The sequence below is a fragment of the Pezoporus wallicus genome, unplaced genomic scaffold (assembly GCF_028554395.1).
Source record: "Pezoporus wallicus isolate ANWC-B61680 ecotype Strahan unplaced genomic scaffold, APGP_CSIRO_Pwel_v1 contig_5524, whole genome shotgun sequence".
Classification (NCBI taxonomy): Eukaryota; Metazoa; Chordata; class Aves; order Psittaciformes; family Psittacidae; genus Pezoporus; species Pezoporus wallicus.
The window spans coordinates 1,355,959-1,372,441 of NW_026636622.1; the positions used below are offsets into that span (position 1 = coordinate 1,355,959).

Genomic DNA, 16,483 nt, shown 5'->3' on the forward strand with positions numbered 1-16,483 from the left:
TAGCATGCAAAAAAACCAAACCAAAGCAAACCAAAACCAGAGATCGGATTTTCTATAATTTCTTTCAACTAAAGCAATTGCAAGGCTGCTTGTAATAAGAGGAAGTTGAAACAAAAAAGTAAAAAAAAAAAAAAAAAAAGTTGAAGTGTCACTTCTAAGTTAACAATTCTTTACTGAGCTCTGGAATGTTTTATGTCTGATTTTTTATTATTCTTATAGATATATATATCACTTAACAGTGAGGCTATGTGTTGTATTACAGAACACACATGCACGCCAAAGCATTTGCCAAAACTCTTAATAAATAAAGTAAACCTCAAGGCAAAACAATTTTGGACTTGGAAGAGCGTGGACTTGGCCGCACGCAAAGAGGGCTAAAGGAAAGCCCAGATATCCAGATCCCTCACTGTGCCAAATAAATAATCCTATGGATGATAAGTGAGAATATCCATATACTTGTTTTGATGCATGTGCTTTAGTCATCTCTTGGTGAGGACTAGAACCAGAGATATTAATTTACAACTTTAGCTCTTCTGAGCAATATAAATATTATAAATATACAAGCTCACACAGTAAAAGCATTCATGTAGTGTTGCAGCTACAACTAAAGTATCTACTCTTGCATAACACTTTTCACTGGTACATCTCAGAGGTCTTATGAAATAGGTCAAATTCTTTAGCTTGCAGATGGGCAAACTAAGACGAGTTTCTGAAACATCCTGTCACTATGACCCGGTTGGAGGGAAAGGGGGTTTGGTGATGGGGAAAACCCAACCTGAATTAATTTGAAGCAGACTGATAGACCAATAAAGGGGATGCATATGGTGACAACATGCAATAGTGAAAGGGTGAAAGAATTTGATGAACCAATTTGGAAATCCCTTCTACCCTTATGTTCCCAGTGCCAGATCATATTCTAATTTAGCTGATTTACCAGATATTAAATCTTATATCACAAGAAGAGTCTAATTTTTTTTTTCCTCTAACTTGTGCTTTTGCAATTCTACATGTAAGGTTTTTTGATCTAATTACAGCTATTCAAGCAATCACTAGGTTTTAAGAAAATATTCCGCGGGCACAGAAAAACTGAAGAGGTAAAGAGCTCTCAGGGACAGAACAAACCTCATGTCAATAGCATATGTGACAGTGGTGAAGAGTTTATGCATGGAAGAAACAGATTCAAGAAACAACTATGTTTCAGGATGTGTTTAGGCGTATACTTCACAACTCGTATACAGGCTGTCTGCTACCAAAGAGGGGCAGATTTGCCTTTAACCCAAGCATTTAAGGCACAAACATATAGATAACATATACACGTCACCTGACCTTTGAAAGTAGCAAATTAACATGCTTAAAAACTCTATGGGTGATGACTGCAAAGGAGGGAAACAGGAAATTAGCATCATTAGAATGAGAAAAATGACATGATACTAACATGATACACTTGTCCCACCTCAAATCAAACAGCAAATCTGCATTTTTTTTGATGAAGAACATTAAGAAAATGCCATTTTACAAAGAGCAAACTGTTGAGTTTTACTTAAGTATGTATCTCCCAGCAGCTCAACATTAAATGGCATCTGCTTGTGGTGCAGCATTGCTTCTCTTGACAGCCTCACATCCTACTCCTGTCCTCTGGACTTCATGAACTAGCCAGCATGGATCTCCGGTCACAAGCTCTTTTGAGGTCTGAAAACTATCTTGTATTCAGTTCTCATGCTCCTGCTTTTTCCACACATTTAACCAGATCTTCCCCTCCTGACATGCACAATTAAAGCCCAATGCTTCTGGTCCTTTCCTACTAAATCAGAGAGAATAAATCAATCCTTTCTTCATCAGCATCACAAGCAGAGAATAAGATTACAGCTAACATGGCAGTTTTACAGAGAATAATACAAGTGTTATAGTAAATTACAAGAGCTGGGTGAAGTCTCCAATCCACCTGTATTCAGATACAGGGACAAAGTGCGTTAACATCTCCAAATCTACTACTCTTGCTGAATCTAACATGGTGAATCAGAGACATAGCTGCCCTGTGCAAACACTAACCCATCCATCTTGTGATCAGACTACCTTTTAAGTAATTCACTATGTACCAGGAAGCAAGTAGGTTCATTTCTAAAGAGGAAAAATGTTTCATTAGTCTCCATTTAACAAGCATTAATCTAAGGGAGATAACATTTTCCTTAGCAGATTAAAGAGCACTTTATTCTAGTCCTTTGCATACACTCTCCATGTTTTGGTTTGTTTGCCAACTCTTTTGAATCACAAAATTGTTATAGCCATGTGGATTTTATTGTTGCTTTGCCAAAATTCATTTTGTTTTTTTTCAACAGACTGTAGCTCCAGCAGTTAAGTGTTGCATGGAAGCTTTGTGCCTCAACCCGCTAGGAGGTTAATGCACAGTGCCAACTGCTCCTAAGGATCATGGATGGATTCTTGGCATCGCCAGTTGGTTGGGGAATAGCAAACTTAATGAGAAAAAACTCAATTTTTCAGTGCATCATAAATGTACCCACACAGAGGGATGGGTTTCAAGATGAAAAACCCAAAGTATGGCGTTCGTGTATTGAGACTTCCAAACTGTATTTTTCAGCTAAACGCAGGCAGCACAGAAGCATTACTACTATAGCAACTATATATATGTATGTATATATATATGTGTGCATACATACGCTCCTTCAACAGATAATACTACTGAAGAGGTGAATTCCTGGGAGAACCAATAACTTGTACCCTAATAAAAAAGCATAGTGGGAGGCAAGACATGTTTGTTCTTTAATCCTATCTCTGAGAATTACCTCTGTGACTTTGGGATAATTCACTCAGCCTCCTGATGGACTCCTGTTGATATTTCCATCCTGTTACAGCAGAGGTATTACCTTTTACCTCTAGTGGAAGGTGAAGGTGAAGGCATTATGGGGAACAGCAATGGGGTCATTGAATCACGGCTTTTATTTAAGAAAAATGTGCACTTCTAATCCTTTAGCTGACAAAAAATCCTGTAAATATTAGCATATGCTTAGAGATCGGAGTACAGAACACAAAGAAACATCTCTTCCCTGGTCCCTAAAATTATCAGTTTTCCTAAAATAACATGCACTTAAAGGTGACAAGATTACTTCTGGAGTTTTTTAGTGCCTGTAGAACAAACCTGTACTCCTCAAGCACAAAGCATGAATGGAACACAGATAGGCATAACCAAGCTTTCTCCTTAATTTGGCTAACAAGGATGAGAACAAGAAATCAATGGCCACAGACTTCAGCACAGGGTAGCAAACTTTACCCTCACTTAGAAGAAACATTTAATTTCATCTTAGAGAGATTTCTATGACTTGATTTCCTGCTCTCTACTTGCATGTACTGCCATCCAGTCCACGCTCTGCAAAGTTTTCAGTCCCTGCTGTCTTATATAGAAACTTATACTTAATTTTTTGGGCACCCAGACTCCCGTGTATGTTTTACACTGCTCCTTGCATGAGATAAGACACCATATATAAAATCAGAACTTGTTGATAAGCAAGTTTATTCATAATTCTTCTCCATATAAAAATTTCTAATAATAACTAACATGATTAAAAAAATGCATTCTTTTACTTAAAAAATAGAACAAACATAGAATTTAAAAATTAATGAATAATGAAAACTAATTTTCTTGTGGGAAACTGTGGATGAGAATGTTGATTCCAATCGAAGTTTTAAAACAAAAATGTAAGTTTGATTCAGTTTAAATTGTTACTTCAGGCTTCTGAATCAAATCCATATAAAGTAACTTAATTAAAACAATTTATTTCAGAATTTTTGCATATAAAATGACATACCTGATCCAAGCAATATATTCTATATATTCAGCAAAGAAAAAAAATTCTATTTCAGTGGCTAGCACTTTTTTCTGCTTTTTGTCTGCAATCAAATAAAACTCTGCTTTCATCCACATTAATACCATTCAACTCTCTTAGTATCACTTCTGTTATACGAAAATAAAACTGCAACCAGAAGCACTTGATAGATGAGATTTTAATATCAACAGCTTAAAACATTTAATTCTACTCGCTGAAATCGTTTACCCAAGCTTAAACCTGAACCAGACATAATCTCTAGCTTGAAAGGCAGAAGTATATTTTAAAAAGTATTCTGGAAGCAAAAACATCTTTTCATACATTTTTAATTAAATGAAGGGACTTCACTGCCATAGGAGACCACTGAGTTTAAAATCACAGAACTTCCCCTGACCAGTTACTCACACAAAGTTTTGTAAGGGATATTATGTCTTCTAATTCAGGTTTTAATATGAAACTGATACAGATTAAGAAAAAAAAAATTGCTAGGATAATTTTTCTACTGTGCATTGTGCTGTCACACACCAACTGCTGTAACAACCAGTACTGGATTTTTAGGGGCCAGACTGTGGGGATAGTGGCTTGTGGATATGAGTCAGCCTAATAATTTGTATTCATCAACATACAACCTTTATATTTCAACTTCTCTGATAAACAGTTATCTTCAATGCATGAGGAAATTATTCCCATATATTCCAGAAAGTTTAGTGATTTGTATTACATAAAATCAGACAGCTCTGCATTTGATGTTATCATGCAGCTCTTATTTAACGTATTGACCTGTTGAATTATTTCTTTATGATCTTGTAAACAATCTGAAAATGATAAATGAGCAATGTGTCAGACAGCTGCTTAAAAGGACATAAAAATTCCTTTGTTCAAAGTTAAAGAAACTTTTTCCAGCTTGCTGCAGCATACTGTAATTTAGCTTTGAGCCAGTTATTAAACAAGACAATAATATTATAATGGAAATTGTTTAATATACATCATTAATAGTAAAGTGCCTACTTTCATCAAAGTAAAAAAATGTGTGCTGTGAGCAGTTTTGAAATGAATATTTGATTCCAAACTTCCCTTGTGCATCTAATGACATGCTAATTTACATTTTAATTACTTCCTAAGAAATCAAAGCATTTGTTGACAGAAGAACATAATGTCAACTTCATGGTGCACTGTTGGTGGATAGTTAATGAACTTAATTAGATAACTAGTGATGTTAACTATTCTTCTATTATGAAGATAAAGATGTTACACAAATGATGAACTATTCAAAGGAATATCGTTATGTTTGCTTGTTTTAACTTGGTTAACTTGGAAAGCTGGTAAAAGCCCAAATAAGTGGTAAGAAAAATATTTAAGTGATAACTGTGATTTTGCTTCAAATATTTCTATCATCTTCTTCATTTCAGCTTTTGTGAACTAAGTTCTGCTTGTTTATCCTTCATCTCAAATTAGCAAATTTTTTTGTTCAAGGCCACTGTGAAACAGATTTTGTGTCTGACAGTGACTTAAGTCTCAGCCAAGAGGTCTTTTCTCGAAGCTCCTGACTTCAGAAAGTAATTCACAGGGATGGAGAAGGCTCTCACTGACATTTTGATGCAGTTTTTACAGGTTTGCTGTGGGTTTAACAATCTGGCTGCTACTTACAAAAGTAAATACAAGAGATGGGCTCTTACTATACAGTCAACTAAAGAAAAATTAATTATTCCTAGTAAAGCCAAAATTTGCACCCAGTATCTTCTGGTTCATAGAGCTACACCATTAAATGCTCTTTTGCAGTTAGCTCTGCAGTGACATTGCATACACTAAGGGCAGCAGAGCAGAAACCAAGCTATCCATCAAACTGCTCAAAAATCCTTAAGAGTTCAGAGGCTGTCTTCTCCCATCATTTAACTAGAAAGAATTCTTTTGTAATGGACAGAATGACAAAACTAGCACAAGGGAGGTCAGATATCGGCTTGTTATCTATAGCTGTCTTCACAAGTGTATGTTTGCTGACCAAAATCCTACACTAAAGTTTCTGGTTTTGCAATTACAACTTGGAAGGTCTCAGTTAACCTCTTCATTCTGAAGTCTGGGATTAAAAATACCTTTTCTATTTTGTTCTCTCATGGTACATGGGTCTCTGGCATAAAGGAATGTGATTAATTAACCAAAACAGAAGAGGTCAAGCATGATCAGGCCTATGGTAAAACTCAGGAGGCTTTATATTTCTTGTATAGAAGAACAACTACATCTACACGCCTGAAGCAGTGTGTCTTACAGTCATTAGAAGTATGCTGCTTGTATCCTTGCTCAGGCACTCATCCTCAAGAAGAACCTCATGACACTGCATGGTAGAAGCTGTTGACTGATTTACAGCTTACCGAAATATGATTGTTATAGTGGTCCCTTGATGCTTTTGCAGCTTGTTGAAGATGACAAAAACAACCAGCCATTGCTAGCCTAAAAATTACATACATATCCTAGGTATGGATATAGGGACTGGGAAGAAGGGAGGGCAAAGAGCAAGAGATCAGAAGTCTCACTTTGAAACAGGAAAGTAAATGCTTTGAAAACCTTTGGCATTGCATTCAGTCTTATAGACCCTCCTGCTGGCAAATTTACCTGTCACCTGTAAGCATTAAAAAATCTGACTTTCTACAGTGCTCTTCTTGCTCCTCCATGGCTACTCAGACTTCCAAGAAAGCAGAAAAAAAAAACCAATTACCAGAGCAGATCATTGACATTCTACCAGAAATGTGATCATGCTTTTGCTTCTGAATGATCATACCTTCCAGACACAGCCCAGATCCCAGCATGAGATAGCGAAGTGGATTCAGAAATACTGGGAAAACAAAACTCTATTTGATTACCAACTCTGACATTTGTCACCAAATTGCAGGGCATTGCCTTCACTGGTGCTGGAGATCCTGAGTGAAAGTACAGCGGAAACATTGGGGACTGACCCTTTGCTAGAGTGAATAGGTTGAATTTTGCTGGTTTTTACAGATTGAGGATTTGGTCTCAAAAACACTCTTTTATCTTGTAAATGACAGCACATGAAAAGTGAATAGTTTTGAAAAGGTTTTTTTTTGTTGTTGTTGTGGGTTGGTTTGTTTTTTTTTAAATCTCCAGCAAATGCTACTACTGCATGAACTTCCTAATTTGATTCCCTTGTTGACTGAAAATCGACAAATAATGAAGTAACCAACTCATTTCTTTTTTCTATTGAGCAAAGTTTTGAAATCCTGGCTGAATTTCTGCACTTCTGTCAAATTTAATAAGTTTTGCTCAGTTAGGAACAATCATGCTTAGCTCTTGGTAAATGCAAAGATTTTTTATTTCACTATGAGATTTAAGTGCTTTGTCTCTCAATATGAGTTCATGCTGCTATTTGGCCTTGCATTGCAATGTTTCAGCCAGGTGCCTATTGCTGTAGGACATATAGGTCCATACTAGTAGTAGTGAAGGCAGAGGCCAGAATCTGAAGATTTTTCCTCAAATGAATACAGAAGGCACCTGAGACACAGAAAATTATTTGAAATCACATTACAACACTTTCTAAAGTGACTACCTAAGTGAGGTCAAAAATAAGAGTTAAAAGCACAAATACCATGTGCTTTTAACTTAATTTGTGCTCCCAATTTCCTTTGATGCAGAAATCTTTACTATTTACCTTACTTGTGAAGTGTACAAAGAAAGAGGGATGTTAACGAGCAAAGAAATGAATTTCTTCCTCTTAGATTTCATCTCCCTGAAAAGTGCATCAAAATCTTTCAAAGAGGCTGGAGGGAGAAAGGCAAAGAGGGTGAAGAACATTTGGAGCTGTAGTTTGATATCTCATTGAGAGGAACAATTTATCAGAGCTGTGGAGCTGTCAGTCTTTGACATGATAAGGAATAACACCAAATGAGTAATGTTTCCTCCAAAACCAGCTCCTTTAATTACAAACCGCTTCCTTGCAGAAGAGAGACAGAAGATGCAGAAACACCAATTTCATGCACTTGTGCCTGAGTAATGTCTCCGCACTGCCTTTTCCAGATGGCAACCTCTTCAGTGGAAGAACTAATGATGTGGGCATATTTAGGGAAAAACCAATAACGGAGTCTTTAACCTTCAACAGCAAAAAGCATGTTGTACAAAATGTTCCTTGGGATACATTTACAAATATCAATTACATTGCTCACTGAGGTGTAATCAGCTGTAATAATCAAAATTAATTTTAAAAAATAATTAAACAGACCCCAGGGCAAATAGTCAATGCTCCTGCAGTATGACATCACAGTCTACATATGTACCTGGGAAGAACTTGCTCACTCTCTAAGCAGCAAAGTGGTTTTAAGGAAAAAGAAGGATTCTGTGACATGCTGAGAAAAAGTTTGCAGCTCAGTAAGGTACTATCAGACACATTACTTGGGTATCATAAACTTCCTCACCCATACATCTGGAATTGAAACAGCCATCATTGGTTTAAAGCTGCAATCTGCTATAGCTTGAGTTAGAGGGTTAAGACTCCCAAACTGATGCTGTAGCAGACTCACTGTCTCCTCAGCAGGAGAAAAAAAGACCTTAATATGTTCAGCACTGCAGTAACACAATGGTAATACCTGATGATTTTTACTAATTTAGTGTCTGAAGGACAAGATTTACATAAGCGATGTAAGTCAAAAGCAGCGGTAAAGCTAGCATCCTCTCACCTCGCTCTGACACAAGCAGAGCCCTGTGAGAGCACAAACACACACAGATTGCTTAGGTTTTTCCTTTCATAGAATCATAGAACAGTCAGGGTTGGAAAGGACCTTAAGATCATCTAGTTACAACCCCCCTGCCATGGGCAGGGACACCTCACACTAAACCATATCACCCAAGGCTTTGTCCAACCTGGCCTTGAACACTGCCACGGATGGAGCATTCACAACTTCCCTGGGCAACCCATTCCAGTGCCTCAACACTCTCACAGTGAAGAACTTCTTTCTTATATCTAACCCGAACTTCCCCTGTTTAAGTTTTAACCCGTTACCCCTTGTCCTGTCACTACAGTCCCTAATAAAGAGTCCCTCCCCAGCATCCCTATAGGCCCCGTTCAGACACTGGAAGTGCAATAACTAGGCCTCAAGCAGAAAGTATGCATTAATACATCATATGTTAAGTCTGCCAACTGAAGTTCTTCTTATCAATGACTATTTCTTAGTGATTATTTTTAGTAGTCTAGGAAAGGAACTTTAACTGCAGTGGGTGTCTCGTTTACAATGGAACATTTCAACAGATATACTGAGAAGTCTCCCAAGCCCAGACAAACTCTTCAGAGCTGTAAAGGCAGACCAGTGACACAGTTAAGGAAGACAAAGAGCAGAAGTTACCTCAGATTTGCATGTAATTTCCTTTGTGTTTCGGCCAGGCATCAATTTCATAGCTGAAGAGAGGCTTTCGCTCCAGGAATTGTGCTTGCTCTGTGTCAGGCCTGGCCCTGATTTATGCTGGAGAAGCTTCTTTTCAGATGCTGTGGGCCAGAACAGAAAAAAAAAACAAACTCGTAAGACTTGAAGTTGAGCCTGTGGGAATTTAGAGGATTTGTATCCCTGTTACACAAGACACAAGAAAATGGCAGTGCCTCACTCCAGATGGATTGTCCTTCTACATATAGAAGCGTTGAATTAGCAGGAACTCCTCAAATCTTTAAAAACCTCACAGAGGTCTGCCGTAGATCAGTTTCATTACACAGACATGAACTTTGAATCGCTGCAGCACTACACACATTGGGATACTCTTCTTCACCCAATTATCCTCCCTTTTATATTCTCCTATGGGACACAATTGTCAAGCCCCACAACATCACCCATCATCATCTGTGATTACAGAACAGCTAGGGCATGACACAGAAAACAATCACATTCCTTGATGACAGTCACTGGGAATCTGCTTTATCTGGCAGGTGATGTGCAGAGGAAGGGTATAACCAAAGCACCAGTGACTTTCCATTAAGTGCTACATTTCCTGCAATGTCTTAGCTTACTACAATGAGCGTTCCATAAAAGACAGAGACCTATCAAGTGTTGCCAAGCTTTTGTCATAATTTCTTCCCATAAAGGAGTGATTTCTGTTAACTTCATGTCCCTTTCTCTATCATTTCCTTTTACAGAAAGATCCATCTTGTAAGTGTCCTCCAGAGCCTGCCGCCTCTGAGAAATGAGCTGCTTCCAGATGGCTTCTACTGTTCTCAGAATCTCCTGATGCACTAGGAAACAAAAGAAACTACAAATGAAAAATCATTTTTTTGTGTAACAAGTCAAACAGTAGATAAAGGAAAAACATCTCATTTGAAACAGCATTGTTCCAGAGTAACAGCTAGAGTCAGAGGAGTTTTTGCCTACTGCCTCCATAGGTTCTAAGACAGACTACTTAGTCTAGAACAGAAAACAGCAGGTCATTACTTTTACTATATTTCAACTCTCTGAAGGAAACAAGTAGGAGTGACAGATGATTCTAACGTGTTTCTGCGTTCAGAAACCATCTCATCAGAATTTTGATGATCTTACTATCATACACAGAATGCTAAAGCACACTCCTTTGTGTTGCCAAACTTTATTAGACATGGTGGGTGGAGGGTAACTGATTCATGGAATAATTTGACATAGCAACAGGATGCTCTGTAAGGAAGTGCTGATCTGTTTTGCTGTATTTCCCTTCCAAACAGACTTACTTGGTTGAATCATATCCAAGCCAATATTTATATACAAAAAGATCACCACTGCTGTACATTGCAGCTCAGCCTCCACACTGAATCCAGCCCCCAAATTTTACAGCTTTTCTCTTAAAAGAGCAAAATGTTTCTTCCTGTGTACAACAGACAGAAGCTTTGTATAGGCCTTGAGAAAAGAAATAAAGCTACAAATAGTATGTATCTGGGTATTGACACTGGCCACTGTTGTGGTTTAAGCCCAGCCAGTAACTCAGAACCACATAGCCACTCACTCACTCCCCCCACTTTCTCCCCCACTCCCCAGCTCCTGGAGGGATGCAGAGGAGAATCGAAAGAATATAACTCCCACGGGTTGAGATAAGAACAGTCCAGTAACTAAGGTATAACACAAATCACTACTGCTACCACCAATGAGAATAATGATAAGGAAAATAACAACGGAAGAGAATACAGCCGCTCACCACCCGCCGACTGATACCCAGCCCGACCCGAGCAGTGATCTAACCCTTCCGGGTAACTGCACCCAGTTTATATACTGGGCATGACGTGCTGTGGTATGGAATACCTCTATGGCTAGGTTGGGTCAGGTGTCCTGTCTCTGCTTCCTCCTGGCTTCCCCTCCTCCCTAGCAGAGCATGAGACTCAGAAAGTCCTTGGTCAGAGTAAACATTACTGAGCAACAACTAAAAACATCGGTGTTATCCGTGCTGTTCCCAGGCTGGAAGTCAAAACCACAGCACTGCACCAGCTACTAAGAAGGAGAAAAATGACCGCTACTGCTGAACCCAGGACAGCCACAACAAAGGAAGAGATCTCCAGACTGTTACAAATCACTCCTGAACATGTGGGGTGTGAATTTTGGATAAAGAGGTATGATGCAAGCACAAGTAATTTTTAGCACAACTTTCTCTATGCTGTGCTTACAATGCCTATACACTAAAGAAGCAAGCAGCACTTGCACAAGCTGCTCTGATAACTATTTAGGCTAGGCACTTTCCTTCTCAGTAAGCTAAAGACAATATGTGCTATGAATTACCATCATCTGGAGTAGGCAGGTTGCCCCTTTCCTCTTCACTGGGTGTGAGGAAAATTTTGTGATATGAAGCCAGCTTTGGTTTTGCATCCACCCCAAAACCTTCTGAGTAGCTGTGACAAAAAAAAAAAAAAAAAAAAAAAGGAGGGCATATGAGTAATTTTTACACATCCACTCCAATTCATTTAGTAGATCAATATTTCCAGGCTTGAGGACTTACACGATACTGCAGGATTTACAAGAGGTGGGAACTAAACCACTGCCAGTCTGTTTTTTGAAGTCAAGGAGCAGTCACCAAGATCCTACAGATTACTCTGTTATATATGCCTTACCCCTGCACTTCTTAGTGCACTTCTATGTACCATTCATCTCAATTAGCTAGAACACAGGGGCTGTATTAATGTAGCCAGATTGCATCCAGATTTCTTACACTTCCCCTGAGCATCTTGCATGCTGCCACTTTGCTCTGAATTCCTTCACTAGAGGTATCTGCCCTTGCGTGGGAAACACTGCCTGAACTGCTTGCTTAGTCCAACTTCTTTGCACCAGTGGTTGTTTATTCAGTTTATAAAGCACTCCGCACAAACAAGCTGCAAACATTAGCACCATGATATTAGTATCACTTATAGTTGAGAACACTTAGATTATAGTTGAGAACACTTAGATTATAGTTGAGAACATCACCATGGCCATATAAAGTTAACGGTGCTTTGGGAATAGGATGTGTGTCAGGTAATTTAGCAGTCAGTAGGTAAAAGATACCAGGAATTTCAGCACAGCAGTAATACTTACAATAAATAAAACAGGCTTAGTAAAGAGAACCTGGACTCGGTCACAGAAGTGCTGTCAATAATCTATATATTATATAGAAGCACTAGTAACATACTACATTCTTTCAATTACAAACAGGCACTACTACATGGGAGAGTCAGACCTCTTGGGTATGCAAAGCTGCCACTTTAATTTTGGATTTTCTTTTAAATACCACAATTCTGATTCCCTGGGTTTGCTGTGTTCGGATTTTGGATAACGCCAACATTACTGTAATATATTAAAAAGAAAATATGTTTTCTGCTCTTGCTACATACAAGCAACCCTTACCCCATCTCAACAGTTTTGCCCTGGAAATTATTATCTGACTGGAATGAGAGCAATCAAGAAAAGACCACAGGAAGTGCAGTTTATTTTTGTTGTGATCTTGTGTTAATGGATTCAATTCAGACCAACTAAGCAGCACAGAAGGCTTGAACTGAAACAGTTCCCCATCTTACATTAGCAAGAGTACCTCTGATACATCACCTGTAAAAACAGCGAACAGAGTGGGTATGGATGTTCTAGCCCTCTCCAAGTCAAGGTAAAACTCCCAACTTCAGTATGACCAAGACTTTGCAGCTCAGATCCAAGTAACAATAACCATAACAGATTCACAAGACCCATGCACAATTTTATATAAATGTTAGAAGTACCCACACAAGAATAGCTGCTGGATCAAGAAAAACATCTCCCTAAATTAGCTCATGCAGATGGCTCAGAGACTGGCCACCTGCACGCTTAAGGAGTGATTCTAGCCCACATCCCAGAAAGATTTCCAGATTCTCATTTTAATGATGGGCTTGTGAGCCAGCTCCACTGAAATAAGTTCAACCTTGTTAACTGCAGTTACTCCTCCAAAATGAGTAAGCTGCTGGAAATGCTGGATGAGTAAAACAGATAAAACACGTATGCTTTGGTTAATAAAGAGTAGCAATTATCCTAAGTGCAAATTTAAGGGTTCTACTTAGACAAACATGCAAGCTTGTGTGGGTGTATCTGAAATGAGATGTCCTTTTCAAAATTAAAAAAAAAAAGTCACTGTTATTACCATCCAATATCCCTTGCTTATTACACCCACGAACACACGTACTAGTCTGCCTTTGAGAAAGAGAGGTGGTAGGAAACTCTCTGCTCACTAGTATATTTCAAGGAAAAAATAGCCTTCTGACACTGAAAAACAGCTTATCCCTTCCACTTTCTTGCTGAAAGACAATCCATTGCATCCAGAATACTGTCCGCATTAGTAAATTTCCTATCTGCTAAATTAAATAATAAAAACTGGTGCCAAAAAATTTCTGCTGTTGTTTTTCATGTTTAAGTCTATGAGGAAAACAGCCGTCTTTCCCTAACTGTCTTTACTCTGACACTTCAACAGATATCAAGTCAGAGGAGAAGGTTTGTCATACTTAAAGCAAACTGGTGCTTTAAACCCTCAGAGCATTGAGCCCAATGGGTCAAATGCTTGCTAGGATGCAGTACATGTACCACATCCAAAGTCCTTCATCTATCTAAATATAGCTCAGTCTCAGGTTCTAGTGATTCACTAAAATGGCTATCGCGCAACTTTTACGAAAGCTCCCTCTCTGCATACACTCCCATAAATAAAAGCACAGAGATATAAACAAGCACTATACTGAGATGAATATTTGTACCTGCCCGAATTCAGTTGGCAAAGGCAGTACATTAGGCAGATGGTAAAATTATTATTTGAGTTGTAAGTTGCAAAAATAAGGTCCCACTGCTCCTGCAGGACACTGAGAGTGTTCAGGACATTAAACTGTTCAGGCAGCGACTGTTGCGGTCTGGATAGGCAGTATAGGATGGCTCTGTTTAGACAGCTGTACAGGGCATTGAGGAGAGCTTCCTTTTGAGAAACGGAGCTTCCTAAGACCTGTGAAAAGAAAAGAACAGAGTACTTGGCTTGCTCAAAGAACTTTCTCCCCAAGGATCCTCCCCACTCACTTCATTTAAGCTGTTGCAAACTTATTTCAACAAAATTCCTCTTAACTTCCTGTTAGATACAAATTCAATTTTTCTGCATTTCTGCTGAAGTCCCTGGAATTGTGGAAGAGATTTATTCCTGTTCAGCAACATGTACATAGCCAACAGACAGCAGCACAAAAAAAGCTAACTATCTCTTCTTTATGCTGCATCATCTATCTCTGATTGTCATTTAGAGCCATTATGTGTTCATGTAAGAAAACAGGAACATTCACAATTACCAAACTTATTACAGCCATCTTTTTGAGAATTGTGGTATCACAATGTCAGTGTGAAAGAGCCCATTACAACATGCTGACAGTTGGAAAAAAAAAAATCGGGTAACTCACCCCTGCAATCTGTTTGACGGAGAAGATCAGGATTTGCTTGGGGTCAGCAGCAAACATTCTGCTGTTCAGTTTCTCAACCAGCTTCTGAGCAAAGTAAGCAATATTCATCATGGATACAGGCACAGCTGATTCTGAAGTGCCATGAGGATCACTGCTCCCTGAAGAGGATACAAGAGGGTTGATTATTCTAAAACCAGCTGAAATGCAATAAACCCCATGATGTGATACATGAGGTTACTCGAGCTGAGAAGGAACAGTCTGATATCATGTCTCAAACATGGAAATGTCCAAGGAAGCTCCAGGTCTGGCAGAAATACTTCACTCAGTGCAGAAATGATGGCTCCATTCTAAGGGCAGAACCAGTCTCACTAAAATCATGAAGGACTGGTGCAACTAATAACCAGAAAGGAAAGCAGCAACCACTAAATTATCATGGTTGTTTATAGAAGCACTCAAGAATAAAGCTGTGTTTCTTTCTAAGTACTCCCTTTTTAATGTTCAAAATCTGTTCTCTAAAAGTAAAAAAAGAGGCTCTCCAGAAAAATGGCAAAACCACAGTAATTTATGCCTACATAAAAACTTGCCTACAGCTGGAGTGAACAGACAGTCCAGCCTGCTAGCTGAACTGTCCTTCTAGCTACTGCTTCCAAACCTTTCAAGCAATTACATCTACATTCTAAATATCAGCTAGCTAATGACCTGATTCTCACCACTCACCTCTTGGTCTTGTTTTCCCCTCGCCTTGGCTGGCAACATTGAAGACATCCATAGCAGACAGCAAAACTTCTGTCTGAAAATGTCTCTTCTGCTCGCTGGTGGCATCCTCTGGAGAAGCCTATACAGTGACCATATACATATTAGTACTGCAGGAAAACAGCCAGGAAATCAGACTCAAATTCAGTTTGATTTCATTGGATTTTTGGAAGATTATGTCTGTCAAAGAATCAGATTCAAAAGTTTTGCTCAAGGAAACAAGTAGAAACTCCAAGAGATACTTAGTACTATCTGAGATAATTCAAAATGCCCAATATTTCTCATAAACTACTAGACACCATATTGGGAAGGTGAAAGGAAAAGCAAGAAGAGCAAGGACAACTACTCCACCTCTCTTACACACCTTAGCTCTTGCTGTGAGCACACGAAACAGCTGCTACAAGATGAGAAGGTTTCTCTGACAGCTAATCTACAGTGATACATAAATGCAGAGATTTGGTGTACTCCTCTGTGCAAGGCAACATAGCACCTCTCATGCAGAGTTTAGCAAGAGTGCATGTGCAGAAAATTACTGGGCATCAGGTGAGATGACAGAACCTCACACCCTAGCTGAGAAAACAGGAAGAAGTCCTACACAAGTCTACATTCTCTAGGTGACAGCCAGCACTGTTGCCCTCTGCACACTGAATACAAACAAGGTTTGGCACAGAGCCAGAAGCCAGTCTCACAGGTGATTCCCAAGAGATCTTGCTCTCAGGGAACTTCAGCTCCATTAGCAGGCTCAGGATTCAGATAATTAAAAGAGTCATACTCTATTTTAAACTGTACCAACCCTTGGGATGTTACTGCATAAGCCTTTTGGGAACTGCTGCTCCACAAAATTATTTAACTCATGACAGTTGCAGTCAAGCTTAAGTTCATTACTAAGTGTATTACTAAGCTATGTCTGCATCAGAATTCACATCTGGAACACCTGGCCTATTGAAAATTGGAGATGAAGCCTAGATTTTTCATTTTCCTTTCCTTCAGGCTACTCTGACTCTTTCCAGTGCTTTGACTGATTAAAGTCCAT

The 16,483-nt window shown here is 38.8% G+C and overlaps 1 protein-coding gene across 1 annotated transcript in view; it reads right to left on the minus strand.

The window, feature by feature from the left end:
• The window catches only part of WDFY4 (WDFY family member 4), a 142,686-nt gene that overhangs the window by 63,104 nt on the left and 63,099 nt on the right, over nt 1–16,483 (minus strand). Inside the window, exons 34-39 of the mRNA XM_057401045.1 lie at nt 15,415–15,532; nt 14,698–14,855; nt 14,020–14,258; nt 11,558–11,667; nt 9,865–10,056; nt 9,182–9,321 (exon numbers count right to left, since the gene is read on the minus strand). Coding sequence (XP_057257028.1) covers nt 9,182–9,321; nt 9,865–10,056; nt 11,558–11,667; nt 14,020–14,258; nt 14,698–14,855; nt 15,415–15,532 — 957 coding nt within the window. The remainder of the gene's footprint in view (nt 1–9,181; nt 9,322–9,864; nt 10,057–11,557; nt 11,668–14,019; nt 14,259–14,697; nt 14,856–15,414; nt 15,533–16,483) is intronic.